A 17,178-nucleotide genomic window follows, 5' to 3' on the forward strand; every position below is an offset into this window, starting at 1 on the left:
CTATTGAGCTCGCGAACAACACTATTTACTTGCTGAATCTGTTCAGCTTCAATCGGCTGGGCGTCGGTACGCCCCTCGTCGACACCACCAACAGCTCCTTCGAGCCTTTCCGAAACGTTGCTCGTTCTGCTGGACACCCAGTCCTCCGTTCGTTGCCGTCTACGGTGATATTCTTGGCGGCTTCCTTCGCTGTCAATGTCATCATCGACCGCGGCAGCTTCCAGCAGACGATATTTTTCGTCTAAACACTTTTGATCTAGCTCAATTTCGAACTGCTTCTGTTCTACTTCGAACTGCTTCCGTTTCACTTCGAACTGCTTCCGTTTCAAATCCTTCTCTTCCTCGAGTCGTTGCAATTTAAGTTCGAGGAGGGCCTTACGCACCGTCGAAGTGGATCTGATCGAGTTTGCTCGACTTGGAACCGGCAAACATCTGGGGCATGTCCAATCACGGTCCTTAATTGACTTGGTTACTCCCGCGCAACACTGATGCCACCAGGAATCACACAAGTCGCAGGCAACCATATCGTCAAAGCTGTCTGGTTTGCTGCAAGCCACGCAGCTGGAGTTTTGATCGACAATAGTGGTGTCGTTGTCAGCTTCCGGACCAGTTCCGGTCTTGGGTTGAAATTCTCGTTCCATCTTTGTTGGCGAACCTCGAACGTAAAGTTAATTTCGACGATTCCCAGTTGCTCGACGAATTTCGACTTCAATTTGATTTAATTGAAGAATGTTGTGATAGGGCGGCAAATGAAAAGCGATGCACTGGTACTGATAGCAGACTATATTTATAGTTTTGTAGTGATGCTTCAATTCTACGGAACAAATGATAAGTTGTTACAAACATGGTTCAAAATGGTTTTATAGGTTAGAACTTACAAATCAGTGACCCTAGCTATTCCGGCCCTAATACAACTCAGTTCAACCTCGTATCGAGAGCAAAGAGTCCTGTGGACAATATTCTGGGTAATTTGTGGCGTTATAGAATAAAATTAACAAATATTACCGATTTGCTACTTTTAGCGCTCTGTTCAACAGAGATGGTCAATCCAATATCAGCGTTTTTGCCTGATACTAAAATACAAAAGTTAATAACGAGCCACTCTAAACTACATGTATACCTACATGATCCTACGCTCCTGATTCCAAAAATCAACAATATTTAGCAAAACGGAACACTTCAAACATTTAGTTTTCAGTACAAATACAAACTTTCTGCTTCTACGCAGTACGCAACTCGATACGAAAATGGCTAACAGAAGTGAAAATTTTCCTCGTGCCGTCACTTTTGGCGGCAACGATGACGTTTAGTTTTCGCTGTTATTTCTCAGCGACTTTTGCAAAAACCGCGGACTGGCACGGTGGCCAGTTTTCCAACAGTATTTGAAACACTTTTGCGATACATGATGAAGTAAAAAAGGACGCAGACTATCAGCAACGAACGTCTCGATGCTGATTTCCTTCTCCTAACGACTTTCAACCTTTAGGATCATAACTGATATGTATCAGTTCTGAGCGATCTATGTAGGCTATCAGATGATTTTTTATTTTTCGTTTTGCCTAGAAGGACAAAATCATGACTAGGTAACCGCAATGAACTGTCCAGCATGTGCTACAGCTTTTTTGAACATGTGGTCCTGGTATTTATTCAGATTTTTCCTTTTGAAACATTAATGATCGTCTATCAATAACGAGCATTATCAACAATGATGCGAGGATAGACGTTCGGGAATGATTAAGGGAGCGACGTTCAAAATGTATCACCAAGTATGTCGATCACCGTCGATTAGCCACGTGACGAATAGCAACGGTAGCCTCCGGTGGGGCATGGTATATCTTCTTGTATCAAGTTAGTGTTGATTTTCGACATATGTTCAATGGGTACTTTTACCACAGAGAACAGACATACAAGCTAGCCCACGAAAGTTGTGTAAAAATCCCAACACCCTTTTTTAACCAATTTTTGTCTTTTGGCTGGGCCACCAGATGTCTCCAAACACACCAAAGAGAACTGTCAAAACAAAGCTGACTAAGATTCAGTCAGTTTTCTATACGTCGTATGTGCTGCTTAGCATGCTTCAAGAAAATCGCTGTTGAAGTTTCGTTCGAAACTTGATGAACGAACGTTCACCATGTTGCATGAAAAAAAAAATCATAAAAGTTAGATAGATATTATCATTTTCCTTCAAATTTGTTAGAAATACATAGTTTTAAACAGCTGGATGCTAAAGTGATATGTGAAAGTAACCCGCTTTGAAATGCCTAGAATCAATACTGCTGGGAAAGACTGATCGTCAAGAATGTTCTTGCATTTGACTGGACATAGGTGATGCATTTTCTTACACAAATTACTGTTCAAGAAGTGCGAAAACTTAAACCGAAGCTGTTAATTATCTTAACTGTCATAGTAGTGCAAAAATAAAGAAAGTGAAATTTCGCCCAGTGAAAAGTAACTCTGATTTCATTTATTTAGCAATACATTGAAGCCGTCCATTTTACTGAGACATTGGATTCATTTTTTGTGAGTTCATATACGATTACGCCTTTTTGAAAACTGGGCACTTTAAAGTTGATTTGTAACTTTTGAACGGCGCAATAGATGGCACTGTTTGTAGTCAATTTCTAACGTATTTTTTGGGTGATAGCATTTGAAATTTTACACACTTTTTTGTTCTCTGTGCTTTTACCACGTGCGTATCACAGCACTCGGAGGTAGCATCATTCTAGCTAGAAACCATTCCCGTTGCTACACAGCAACGATACGATATGGAGAAGAAGAAAAATATTTGAAAAATGGTTTGAGACTCCTCCTTCTTTCCAGTGTTGATATAGAAATGGGGGAGGAACCTCCCATACAATTTTTCGCAAAATTCGAAAACTAATCAAGCAAATGGAACCAAATTTAACATGGACGATTATTTGGGTATGAGGTTTCTATGATTCTTTGGGAGATACAAAGGGGACTCGGGGGGTTCTTTCTTATGATTGCATTACTTAATAACTAATCATGAAAATTTATCCAAATTTTACAAAGGAAGGTAAAAGGCCCATCTGTCCTTTTACCAAGGGGATAAGAATGGGGGGGGGGGGGGGGTTCCCTTTTATGCATTACTCGAGAACTAATCGAAACCGAAACCAAATGTATCATGGAATTATATTCGAGTACGAGAAATATTTTTTATGTTTCAAGACCCTTCTCTTTCTCCAACGGGAAGAGCGCAACGAGGAGGGATGGTGTCATACAATATTCTTTGATCACTCGAGAACTTATTATTTATTCAAATAATATAGCAGAGGGTATTTGAGTAGAATTTTTTTTACGATTGTTCAAGGCTTTTTCTTCCTTTCACTGATTCGCTGATTCGATAGGAAGAGGGAAGAAGAGCTCCCATAATTGTTTTTTAAGAACTCGAGTACTAAATAATCTAGCAGATGATAACAAATGGGAAAAGAATTTCAATACAAGAAATATTTCTAAGATGATCCCTGCACGGGATAGGAAAAGAAAAGAGTGGTGTCATACGTATGTTTTGACAAATTCAAGAGCTCATCAATAAATTTAACCAAATTTTACATGGGAGAGTATAAGGATACGAGAAATGTTTCTATGATTATTAAAACCCCTTTTCACCTGCCAGTGGGTAGTAAGAGAGGGGAGTAGGAGCTCCGCACAATTTGTGTAAAACTTGAGAACTTATCCAACAGATGGAATCAAATTTGAAAGAAAAAGTTTTCGAGCACGAAAAATGTTTCTGTTTTTTTTAAGAAAAGATTCAATACTGTAAAGAGGGGGGAGGAGGTTTTATCGCATAGTTTTTTAAACTTCTCAACCTAAAGAAGCCATATTTTACATGAGAGTTTTTTTAGATTCAAAACCTTTCCTTCTTCCAGAGGAGAAACGGGAAGAAGAAAAGTAAGTATGGCTCAAAAACTTATCAAGCAAATGGAGCCATATGTGAAATTTGATGAATTTGGTTGAAAAATGTTGTTATAGCAGGTCTTGGCCCTCCCCACATTTCAGAAAGGAAAATAAAATCGAGTTCTTAATATCAAATTCAAAACCATAATTGAAAAACAATTTCAGATCCAGTTTAAAAAAAATCATTTCAGAAAATCTAATCTTCTCTGTATTCCAATAATAATTTGATTCGAAAGCTCTCATTTAAAATTATTGAAAGTTTATTTATTATAAAAAAATTTCACGCAATTTATTGATTTTACAAAGTGTAGCAAAGCACAACTAGTTTAGAATAAAATTTAAAAAAAATCAAAGATCAATGGTCATTGGTTAAACAGAAATTTATTTGAACACTGGGAATACTAAAACAAAATGGTATTTTTTCAAAAGTGCATGAAAATATACATGTTTAAAAAATACAAACTCGGTTTTTCAAAGACATTGATATTTATGAAAATATAATTAAAAAAATCTTCAGCTTGAATTTCGTTTGGCTTAATAGTAGTATTTTTAATATTCTATTCAGGATTTTTTACGCTTTATTTATTGAGGGATTAACTTGTAGTTTTCACCCTCAGTATTTATTTTATAAATACTGGACGTTACAGTTTCTTTAATTTGGTCGTACAATGCATTTTGCTTAAGGAACTTTATCACTACTTTTTCACTTTCTTTGTTGTTTTTAACATATTTACTAGTCCTACTTCGGCTACGGGAAAAGTTTTGAAAAGAATTCTGGATTTGAAATCTCAAATTGGTTCGTTTCTTTGTCATTCCATTGTCCAGAAAAATCACTGTTGATATCTTTCAGTTTAAGTGGGAATTTATTTCCCTGAACGAGTTCATTCAACGAATCTGGTTTCACGACGAAGTACCACTCTCACGCCTACGCGAAAAAAGGCCGAAGAAAGGAAAACCGAAATGGACCTCCTCTACACTCAGCGGAATCAAGTGTGTCCTTAACCTACTTTTAGTGTTTGCCGTTTTGAATTTGTTACATTCTACGAAACCAACAAGTTTGCACACACAGACACCACCTGCTTACCTGCTCTTATGATGACAGACTTGATGTCTTGTTGTTTTCGTTATTTGTGTTGCTAAAATCCGGAAGTGCCGTAATTCCTTGGATCGGGATCAAGTCAGCTTATGTGTTTTTGGTTTCCTACTGCTCATTAGATAAGTTTTTTTCACTAAGAATAGAATGCTGTCAGCGTTTGATGTGGGGTTTAAAACTTTTATTTTATTCTTCACTTCGCGCTTTTCGTTTTCAGGGTTTTTTTATTCACAAACGTAGCTTTCACATAAATTCTCTTAAAGCCGTTGTTTGCTTTCCCTTGCCTAGAGGTACACACGAATTGATGATGAAGCGGTTATTACAAATTGGCACTTGAGTAAACTCTGTTGCAACGCGGCGTGCATGAACGAAAGGAGACGATCATCTCACTGTCATTCCCGCCGAAGTTTCAACCGTCCATCGTTTTCTGTCGCCATTTGTCGCACGGTCGCCACGTATCTCACTACAAGGGCGGCAATTGATTATAAATTTTCATATAGCCTCCGGACTTTTCTAGATAGATAGCCGCACGGATGGACGGACGAATCGGGTGGCTGATGTAACACTTGTGAATAACACCGAGTACTTCACACAACAAAACTGGATGGTCATCGATATACTTCACTATAAGTGCAACATCCAGAGGACATGGGCGGCCATATACGAGGAAACGGTACTCGAAAAAAATGCATCCCCTCATTTTGTGTATCACGTTTTGTCACATCTGCCAAGTGGTTTTCGATGTTTTCGAGAAAGCTTCCAAGCTTCCAAGTCTCTGATGCTGAACCTATAAGGGTCGAAAAGTTGGATCATAAAATGTATAAACGTTTTTGCTATTTAATTTCTAGGTCTTCGTTCTGTTCTCGTCGGGTGCGGATCGGTTTTCTCTTGCATCTGTTTCGGATAAGGGGACGTTTGTGAAAATATCGAGTACCTATTTTAACTTTCTTGAGCGGTGCACAGCAATTTAGAAATATGAGCCGTGTTAGAAGCAGAGATGTTAAAATCGCGAGTCTACATACTCGCACTTTGCCCTTCTTTGCAGAACGATTTTATTTCGTTAAACTCAAACTGCAATGATGCTATCGGAAATTCAAATCGGAAAGCATCAGGAAGTAAGCTTCGGGTAAACTCGGCAGGAGTAAACAGCAATCGGGGGAAACATCAGGGAAGCGAACGTACAGTTCTGCGAATTCAAAATTCAAATCGTTTTCGTTCGGCAGCCGAACACATCAATCGGACAACGCATGGGGGCGTGGCTAAAAGTGATAGATACAAGGGAACGGGAAACGAGCGAGAGAAGGGTGCGAGGAATGGGAACTCGGTCCGTCGGGCAACGATCGCTTGTGTGCAATCGTGTGCGGTAAGCTTCGTTCTGTTGGTTTGTTGGTGTGATTTTATTCCTGCGAGGCATGGGAAACATCAATGCAGAACTGTACTCTTCGTTTTGTGTGCAATCACGTAATGATTGGAACGAAGATAAAATCAATCTGCACACAACAAGTTAAACTCGGAAAAAATCAGCCGAATGATTCTTTCCGAAGCGAGTTTGCACACCGCTGGTTAGAAGGGAAGTGAGTAATACTCAATATTGTGAAAAATTCGAAAAAGTTGTTTGCTTACTTAGTGCTTGGAGCGCAATTAAGCAAGAAAAGAATAAAGCATGAGCAGCGGGGGTGGAGGTTTCATTTTCTGCTGTAATGCCGCTGCCTAATGCCGTACATTAGCCTGGAAGAGTGTGAAATGATCTGTATTTTACGAGCTTATAATTTGATGGGGCTCGTGAGGTGATAAAGAAAGTAATTAGTGGCTGTGGAAAAAAGATTTTGATTTGATAGGACCATTACGCGAATTTTGATATCCGAGCGTGAAACGGGCGGCTCGTATAGAAGCGCAGGCGCGAACGTGTAGGGCTGAATGCCGAAGAAAAATCACCGCTTGCTGCGATGAATTCGCGAAAAGGGCAGGTGATGGTGAACAATAATTCTCGAAGTGGAAAGAAGTGGCTGAGAGTCCATGTGCGAAAAATTCGTCGAATCATGTTTAAAATTTTCAAATATGCTCTGAAGGCAATTGTTCCCGCATGAAAAGCGACACCTTTTGACAGCAATCAATTTATTTGCTTCAAAACTAAAATTAAAAAACATGGTTATAATCGGTTCTTTCACTAGAGCTTTCATACCTACATTTAAGTGAGCTTCTTTGGTACGATCACGGGAACAAGTGTTTCGAACCTTGGGCAATAGCAATCGTGATATAATCCTGCGGAAGAACCCTGTTAATTTACTGAATTCTAACATGTGGAGTATACCTTCTAACCTCAAACAGATTTATTCTCGCTAACCTATCTACTCCGTGACACGCATCAACGAGATCTTGCTCGGGAGAACCTACATAGAAATGCCAACATTAGCATCAGTTCGCTGTCTGATCTCCTGATACTTACGGTTTTTTACAAACAATGATTTTGAATCACACAACTTTTAACTATGTACTACACTTTTTATAATTAAATATAATTTCCGAAATAATTGATGCATCCACGCTTGGGGATCTGACCGGATTAATTGCTCGCTATTCTGACGTTTTGTTTCTCCTCTTTCTTCTCATCGTCCGGGATGCCAGTTGCGTCAACATTCCCCTCCCCGTAAGGAACCTTACCAGAAACGTCCACATCCAGAACTGCAATCTTCGCTACGGGTCGTCTCAGAATACCGCCAGAAGTTTGAACCATGGCTTCCCGGACTCTGCCGTCTTTTCCATGGGCCACGTCGAGAACCTTCCCCCGAATCCAACCATTCCTGCGACTTTCATCTATCACTATTACTATGTCATTTGTCTCTACGGGCTTCGTGTCTCCAAACCACTTGGTACGCTTTGTTAGTGTCGGCATGTATTCACGCACCCATCTTTTCCAGAGCATTTTCAGATGACCTTGATCCGAATCCCAGGCGTCGCGAAGTACCAACGGGTTGTCATTATGATTTTCTGAAGCTATCTTTTTCCCATTCGAGTTTCGAAGAAGGAAGTGGTTAGGAGTAATGGCTTCTGATTCCTCAGAATAAAGGGGCAGGTAAGTTAATGGGCGAGAATTTACCATAGATTCCGCTTCAACCGATAGCGTGTGTAGCCCTTCGTCGTCGAGTGTACTGTCCAGGGGAAGGTTAAGCATCGCTTGTTTTATAGAACGTACTAACCGCTCCCACGCTCCTCCCATATGTGGTGCGGATGGCGGGATAAAAATCCATTTTGTTTCCGCGTCCGTGAAAGCGGCGGATATCTTCTTGTTAATGTTCTCCATTTGGTCTTGCAGGATACGCGAGGCTCCGTAAAAATTGCGTCCATTGTCGGAATAAATTTCCAGCGGAGGCCCCCGACGTCCGATAAAGCGTCTGAAGCAAGATATACACGATTGGGTCGTCAAGTCGTATGCAACTTCTACGTGAACTGCTCTCACGGTTAGACATGTGAATAAACAAATCCACCTTTTCACATTCGCCCGACCTCGCTTTACCGGGATCGGGCCAAAGTAATCAACGCCTACGAATGTGAACGGTCTTACTCCGGCAGCCAATCGAGCTCGCGGTAATGGAGCCATCCGCGGGATTTCGGGTTTCGATTTATAAATTTTGCACCATTGACAGTTGTTTGCTACTTTACGTACCTCTACTCGCAGTCGTGGAATCTCAAATTTCTGCCGTAACTCGTTTACCACGGTCTCCGTATTGCCGTGTAAAAACTTCTGATGATAATGGTCGATTATGAGGAATGTCACTCTGTGATTCCTAGGAAGGATTACCGGAAATTTAACGTCGTTGGAAACTGCGTCTGAAACACCAATTCGTCCGTCGACTCGCAACACTCCAAACTCATCTAGCAGCGGCGTGAGTTTGTATAAAGGACTGTGTTTTTCTATTTGCAGGAATTTCTTACTCTCTCCAGAAACGGCATTATGTTTGGCGTTCTTCAGCTGCGTGATCTCTTTCTGATATGAATCTCCTTGAGCCAGTTTCCACAGGAGGTTTTGAGCCTGTTTGAGATGTTCTTGGCTTATGATCTCCTCGGGGACGGTTTTTCGTTTAGCTAGTGCAGCAAATCTAAAGACGAGTGCTGTTGAACGAAGCAATACGTTCCACTTGGAAAAGTTGTCGAAATTTATTAAGGTAGGATGAATAATTTCTTGATGTATGTGGACTGGTTTTAACTCTTCTTCGGTCGTGGCGGACAGGTCAGGTTTGACCCATGGTTCCTCGTCAGTGTAGAGGAATGAAGGGCCTCGGAACCAGCTGCTGTCGGTGTCAAAATTTGGACCATTGCCCCACTTCGTGGCTATATCGGCGACGTTGAATTTACTAGGTACCCAGTTCCACTCCTTTTCCGTGCTAACTCTTAGAATTTCTCCCACCCGGCAAGCCACATACGATCGATACCTCCTATGGTCGGATGAGATCCATGATAACACTGTATTAGAGTCGGTCCAGTAGAAGCGATCGTGTATTGGAATCGAATGTCCCTCAGTAACAAATGTCATGAGCCTTGTTCCAAGTACAGCAGCATTTAGTTCGGAGCGCGGGATCGAGACATACTTTAGAGGTGTTACTTTTGTTTTAGCAGCGACCAGAGTGCATTGGAAAGTTCCATCAGGGTTTCTGACCCGGAAGTATAGCACAGCAGAGTAGGCCACCTCACTCGCATCCACGAAAACATGCGCTTGTAACGAGTCGTAGAGGCTTTTGGTCGCATCTGGGAAATAACATCGAGGAATTTTTATTGTGCCAAGACGATCTAACGACTCTATCCACACTTTCCAACGTCGAAATATGTCGTCGTTTATAGGTTCATCCCATTTGATTCCCGTTCTCCAGATATCTTGCATTAAGACTTTCCCATGTATCAAATAGGATGCAAGAAGGCCGAGAGGGTCAAAAAGACTCATAAGACATTTCAAGACTTGTCTCTTGGTTGGTTTGGAGTTCAAAGCAACCAGAGCAGCTATGTCCTTTCGAAAGGTGGTGGAAAAGCTCAGATTATCCCCTTGCGGTTCCCACAAAAGTCCAAGTACTCGCTCAATATTGTCGTTCGTAGTAGCCAAATCTTTCACCATGTTGTTTGTCTCCTCTCCCAGATGTTCGAGAATCTCCTTCACGTTCGATGCCCAGTTTCGAATCTCGAAACCTCCATGGCTATGTATTCTTTTTACCTCCTTTGCTACCTTTTTTCCCTCCTCGCAGGTCTCGAAACTATCAAGGTAGTCATCTACATACGTGCTTCGACAGATGCCTTCGACGGCCCTCGGATATTGACTCTCAAACTGCATTGCGTTTCGGTTTTTGACGTACTGGGCGGTACTTGGGGAACTTTTGGCTCCGAACGTTGCCACATCCATCAGGAAGATTTCGGGTTCTTGGTTCGGATTTTCCCGCCAAAGGAAACGTTGGGAATGTCGATCCTTTTCTGCCACTTCAATCTGATGAAACATTTCCCGCAAATCTCCGCTTATGGCCACCGGAAATTGTCGGAAACGAAAGAGTACCGAAGCGAGCGGCGTTAGTAGGTCTGGGCCAGCAAGGAGGAAGGAATTCAGTGATACGCCATTGACGCTCGCAGCAGCGTCCCAGATGAGTCTGACCTTTCCTTTTTTCTTTGGGTTCACCACGGCTCCGAGCGGGAGGTACCACACTCGATTCGGGTCTGCTGCATCGAGTTCGTCCTGAGTGGCACGATGTGCGTATCCCTTAATCTGATAATTGTGTATTTGATCGTGTATATTTTCTTTTAATTGTTGATCACGTTGCATTCGTCGTTCGAGGCACATAAGTCTGGATTTGGCCATAGCATAGCTATCGGGTAGTTGAAATTTATCGTAGCGCCACAGAAGTTCTGTTTGATATCTGCCGTTGTTCCATTGAGTGGAATTTTCTAGGATTTGTCTAGCTCTGCTGTCTTCGGCTGATTCCAGCATTGCGTTAAGATTCACACCACAATCTTCTCTGTTGAAGTATTCCCTTACTAAGGTATCCAGTCCATCTAGTTTTGAACATTCACACAGATTGTAGTTCAAATATTCAGGGTCACGTGATCGGCCAACATCTCCGTACACGCACCATCCAAGTTGTGTTTTACACGCTGTTGGTCCCGTCGTACCTTCCTTAAGTTTCCGGGGTATAGCTAGTTTCAGGTGTCGTAGGCCTATTAAAATCTTCGGTGTCTCGTTTTCGTAACTGATCACAGGCAAACCTCTTAGGTGATCGTACGAATCCTCCAGGTCTGTGAACCGCAGCGTCTGGGATGGTAGATTAAGGCATTTCACCGTTCGAACGTTTTCTATATGGAAGCGAGTATCTTTTCCAACTTCGGACACGTGCAACGATACTAATTGTGAGTCTTCCTCGGATCTAGTGACGTCAGCCGTCCATTTGAGACACAGAGGTACCGTCGGTCCTTCTATCCCGAGCTCTTGTGCCAGTTGCTTTTCTAGAAGCGTCGCAGAGGATCCCTCATCGAAAAAGGCACACACTGTGAGGGATCTTGCACTTCCATGAACGGTGATCGGCATGATGCGGTATAAAACTGATTGGCCGCAATGATGATGGGAAAGGTTCTCAGTGTTCATTTGTCTGTTCGTATTTTCGGGGTTTTGCGAGGGAGAGTGTAGGAGAGGATGGTGCCTACGGTTGCAACCATCAACACCACAACGATTAGTAAGTCGGCAAGGTCGTCTGCCGTGCATCCCTAGGCAGGTTCGACATAAATTAGTTTCATTGACGCATCTCCAGCGATCCTCAACTGTATCATTCTTGAATGTCCTACAGTCTTTCACACGGTGTCCGCTTTCTTGGCAGCAGAAACAGGTAATTCCTCGATTTTCATTTCGACTCGCTTCAGCCTCGATGTGGGTGTGAACGAAATGGTTTTCACGGGTCCTATTTCTTTCGGCGCGGTGTCCTTGGCTTCCGGTGTAGGTAACTACTTTACTAACAGACTGGACAACGTGTGCCATGAAGCCACTGAAGATGGAAAGATCTGCATCAGGAGTTATCAAAAGTTGTTGGGACCACTCGTATTGGAAATTTGCTGGGAGCTTCTCTACCAGTTCTTGTAGGAGGGATGGATTGGAGAGATGTGTTCGATGTCCAGAAGCGATTAAATGCTGAATCAGATTGCGAACGGTGATACCGAAGTCCATTAAAGTTTCAAGTCGTTCTGCTTTCGGTGTCGGAACAGCTCTAACATTTTTGATCAATCTATTGATGATCAATTCTGGGCGTCCATAGAGTATTTGAAGAGTTTCAATCACTTCTGGAACGGAGTCCGGAGAGAACAAGTAGGAGCGCACACTATTGAGCGCATTTCCTTTTAACGAGCGCTGTAAGCGGACTAAATTTTCGGCATTGTTGTATCCGCACATCGATGTTGTGTTCGTATAAGAATTAATGAAGAGCGGCCAGTCTTCAGGATTGCCGGAAAACTCAGGGAGTTCCCGTGTAATTTGTCTCGCTGCCAGTTGTTCTGTGTTCGGCCGGCATATACGCAATGGCGCTACCTCTGATCCGAACAGTACGCGACTTGTTGCTTGAGGGCCACTATTTGAAGGTTCCGGGGGAGCTGGTTGACCAGCGTTTAAATTAAATCTTGGTGTGTAGTTTCTCTCAGTTATGTACTGTCGCTGTCCAGTTCCAGCTCCCATGTGAGGAATTGGATCAAGTCCTCCACAGATTGGGACGGGATGAGTGGAGCGTAGTTGGTAATCTTCGTCTGGTTTGTTTGACACTGAATGTATGTTTTTGGCAGCTGGGTCAGCTGATGGATTCCACGAGGCCAACACATCATTGGTTGGCTGTGGATTGTTATCTACTCTATGCTGAGCTATGGTTATGGGTTGTGTGGTTGGTGGGGGTAACTTCTGGTAACCTGATTGGTAATTCGGAAGTCGTCGAGTCGGTTTCTTACGGATAGCACCTTTAGAAACATCTGGCTGTGTGGGCGGATCTACCGCGGACATTGTGTTGGGCAATGAGTTGTGGTGCCCTCTGATTTGGTTTTTCAGTTCGATTAATTTAGCTTCAAGCTCTCTTATATCATCTACGTCAGCCTGAGGTCTCATCTGACATTTCTGCAATTGTTGTTCTAACGCTTTAATTATTTGATTACTTCTACTCGATTGTTGGTTAGTAATGGGTTCACTGGGCGGAAGCTGTCCTCCGATAGCCCCTTCTATCTCAGGGGGGTTCCCTGCAACTGGTAAGATATCATTTTCCTTCGGCCCCTGCGGGTCTCTTATTCCAACATCTTGGTTACGAATCCATTGTGAGATTTGTGAATTGCGTTCTCGAGTTTCAATTGCGTCTACACGACTTCTTACACTACGATTTTCTTCATCGCTAAGGGACTCTACCATGAGCCGGAACCGTTCCTGCATAAATTGATTTTCTAGATCCAATCTTCTTTCTGCGATTTCTCGTTGATGTTCAAGGTGTCTTAAGCTGAGTTCTAATCTTGTTCGACGGCTTGATGTTGTCGTTACAGAAGCTGCTGGAGTTGGCAGGCACCTTGGACAAGTCCATGGCCGCTCTTTGATAGAATCGGTAACCCCGGCGCAGGTGTAGTGCCACCATTGGTTACATTGATCACAAGCCACAAAATTATCAGCTGAATCTGGCCTGTCGCACGCAACGCAGCTGTATTCTTCGCTGTTGTTCGGAGTACTGGACGATTGCATCTTTGGTTTTCGTAGCTTTTTAGCTTTAAATTTTTGAAGATTTGTTCCCGCATGAAAAGCGACACCTTTTGACAGCAATCAATTTATTTGCTTCAAAACTAAAATTAAAAAACATGGTTATAATCGGTTCTTTCACTAGAGCTTTCATACCTACATTTAAGTGAGCTTCTTTGGTACGATCACGGGAACAAGTGTTTCGAACCTTGGGCAATAGCAATCGTGATATAATCCTGCGGAAGAACCCTGTTAATTTACTGAATTCTAACATGTGGAGTATACCTTCTAACCTCAAACAGATTTATTCTCGCTAACCTATCTACTCCGTGACACGCATCAACGAGATCTTGCTCGGGAGAACCTACATAGAAATGCCAACATTAGCATCAGTTCGCTGTCTGATCTCCTGATACTTACGGTTTTTTACAAACAATGATTTTGAATCACACAACTTTTAACTATGTACTACACTTTTTATAATTAAATATAATTTCCGAAATAATTGATGCATCCACGCTTGGGGATCTGACCGGATTAATTGCTCGCTATTCTGACGTTTTGTTTCTCCTCTTTCTTCTCATCGTCCGGGATGCCAGTTGCGTCAACAGCAATATTTTAAGCAAACATAACTAGAATTGGGAGGTATTTTCTGATTTGGTGTTGCTACGCACATGCGAGGATTATAAGTCAATGAATAATGTTTCTCGGTTTCCGGTTTTCATGACTTTGGTCAGGAGGTGGTATGTGATTTGGATGTGAAAATCGGCAATTAGTAATTTGACAAGTTTTGAAGAAAATAGAAAAGGAGTATTGCAATACTCAGGGGAGGTAAAAATTTGAATAAACAACGAAATAAAAGAACACAGGGTGTGAAAATTTAAAATATGTGAGTGCGGGAAAAATAGTGATACGATAAGAAGAGAGAAATGGGCATATGTGCGATAGGTTGGTCTGTGAAAAAAAAGCGCATTTGGATCAGAAAGAAGTGAAGAAATGATAAAGAAGAATAAGAATGAAAAAAAGGCAGCTACCAAAATAGAGGAAAATTCTGAATAGAGTTATCAGAAGCTTATTCGTGAAACAAGTGAAACAACAAAATTTCATCACTGTGTTAAGAATATGGAGCGCTTAGAGTCACCCAATGACATACTGTCGGATTGCGTTTGAATTTTAGTATCGGCAATAGATTTTTGGTTTAAGGCCAATAATCTGCCGATGGTTATGAAATTGAACAAGGTTGGTTCCAGCTACAGGTAAGCTGAGAGTGTCTAGAGGTAAAAAAGGTAAAAGGTAAGATTATTTTACCATACAACTATTTCATTGATTGGATATATTATATAAGAACGTACAAACAGTTGCCAGCTGGGCAGGTATCTACACGAATGCGGAATACCTGTCGTAGATTCTTAACTCTAAATATGTTATGAATTTTATACGGTTGCGAAACTGTTTGCTCGTTCTACAAATAAGACATACACCTACACGAAACATTTTCATTTCATGACAGTTCAAACGAAGCCATGGTGTCGGGTATGTGATGTTTTGCGTTGAAGATTGGCCGAACTAAAAATATAAAGGATGCAATTTAGCGCATACGTTGGCGAAACTGCGGTGAATCCGTGCACCCATGGTGGATTATCTACATACATACATACATACATAAACGTTTTTGCTATTTAATTTAACCGATAGCCGGAAAAATTAAACACCCTCCAGGCAAGCGCTCATCTTGCCTCGTGTGCTCATCATGCTCTTATCTCCCTTACAAAAATTAAAGGTTACATAACACTCTTTAAAAATTTTAGTTCAAAAGTAAAAATAAAAAAAATTAATAAATAGGTGTACATTAGAGTGCCTCAAATGATCCGACTTTTGAAAAAGTTATGCGCTGCAGGCTAAAATTAATCCTAGGTCTAGTACAAGATGTCATGCCAAATTTGGGCCAGATCGGATCACGGGAAGGGGTCGCTCAACGAGCCTGAAGTTTGTATGGGATTTTGAGACATTTTGTTCGGGAGAAACATGAAAAACCAGTTTTTCATCAATAACTTTGGTTCCCGTCGGCCGATTTCTTTCGAAAATGGATTTTCTTAAAGCATAAATTATGAAAAATATTTTATCCAAAGACTGCAGATCGATAAAAGTTAAGATAACAAAGTTATTAGGCTTCAAAAATGAGCTAACTTTTTTACGGTGGTATTCATCACTATTAATGAGGCGTCAATTAGTGGTATGAATAAGGTTTAGCAATTGCTTCGGTAGCTTTTACTTAGCTCGAAATCAATCAAAGCAAAAGTCCAAAGCATTTGCTTAGTTTGGTATGAATAAACATTTGCTAAGCATGCTCGGTAGCAGACTTTTCCAATAAAAAATTCTTTAATAACGTCGTGAACTTATCAAATTAGCAATATTTCACTTCAAAACAATTCAAAAAGGTATTTTCAACATGGATAAAGAAAAGTCGAAGTGATAACCCAACTTTTTTCATATTCCGTCGTTGTATAAAATCATTCGTCTAAGATGACAATAAACAAATCAATTAGTAAATATTTCAAATTAAAAAAAATCCGGCTATAGTGGAAGAAGTCCCAATTGGCTCAAAGTAAGAAATAAATTGTAATAATTTAAAACATTATACAGATCTCTCATTTTTATATATTTTTTTATAATCCTAAGATTTAAAAAAAAAATCTAAATTAAAATGCGCCCCTATTGCCTATTTTTTTCATACATCGGATTATTTCGATCCGAATACATGTGGGAGAGCTTATGATAAATATTAAAGTTCGGCCGTTTTTTGTTTGACAATTTTCGAATATGTATTAATTTTGCTTTAAACATCAACGCATACGAGCACGCATTAACAAAAAATTACGGTCGTTCTTACACCCACCACCCGCTTCGTCGACTTCAAGGCTACTTTTGCCGTACTTTTCAATTTTCTGATCGTCTTCTTTCATTTTACTTTAGAAAACTTCAGATTCTGCTGGTTGGATAGCTCTATTTTTCGAAGCAAAAGCTATGTTCTAAGACTTTAGTACACATCCGCTAAGCAAATGTTTATTCATACCAAACTAAGCAAATGCTTTGGACTTTTGCTTTGATTGATTCCGAGCTAAGTAAAAGCTACCGAAGCAATTGCTAAACCTTATTCATACCACTTAATGTCTTCGACCGACCCGACTCACTTATAGTGATGAATACCACCCTCAAAAAAGTTAGCTCATTTCTCAGGCCCAATAACTTTGTTATCTTAACTTTTATCGATATGTAGTCTTCGGATGAAATATTTTTCATAATTTATGCTTTAAGAAAATCCGTTTTCGAAAGAAATCGGCCGACGGGAACCAAAGTTATTGATGAAAAACTGGTTTTTCATGTTTCTCCCGAACAAAATGTCTCAAAATCCCATACAAACTTCAGGCTCGTTGAGCGACCCCTTCCCGTGATT

General features: G+C 41.1%; 2 protein-coding genes across 4 annotated transcripts in view; both read right to left on the reverse strand.

The window, feature by feature from the left end:
* The window catches only part of LOC129740405 (protein phosphatase PP2A 55 kDa regulatory subunit), a 195,261-nt gene that overhangs the window by 134,904 nt on the left and 43,179 nt on the right, over nucleotides 1-17,178 (reverse strand). For 2 of the 3 annotated variants that reach the window (XM_055732059.1, XM_055732060.1), the window contains exon 2: nucleotides 5,003-5,295. The exons of the other annotated variant lie outside the window; for it this stretch is intronic. The gene's annotated coding sequence lies outside the window, so the exon portion shown is untranslated. The remainder of the gene's footprint in view (nucleotides 1-5,002; nucleotides 5,296-17,178) is intronic. 3 annotated transcript variants of the gene reach the window in all.
* LOC129738006 (uncharacterized) lies at nucleotides 7,575-13,730 on the reverse strand. The gene has a single exon (XM_055729182.1). It carries the CDS (start codon nucleotides 13,728-13,730, stop codon nucleotides 7,575-7,577), a length of 6,156 nt encoding a protein of 2,051 aa, XP_055585157.1.

Source organism: Uranotaenia lowii, chromosome 1 (assembly GCF_029784155.1).
Source record: "Uranotaenia lowii strain MFRU-FL chromosome 1, ASM2978415v1, whole genome shotgun sequence".
Classification (NCBI taxonomy): domain Eukaryota; kingdom Metazoa; phylum Arthropoda; class Insecta; order Diptera; family Culicidae; genus Uranotaenia; species Uranotaenia lowii.

Excerpts from the sequence above, each read along its gene's own strand:
- LOC129738006 (XM_055729182.1), bottom strand. The coding sequence starts at position 13,730 with ATGCAATCGTCCAGTACTCCGAACAACAGCGAAGAATACAGCTGCGTT.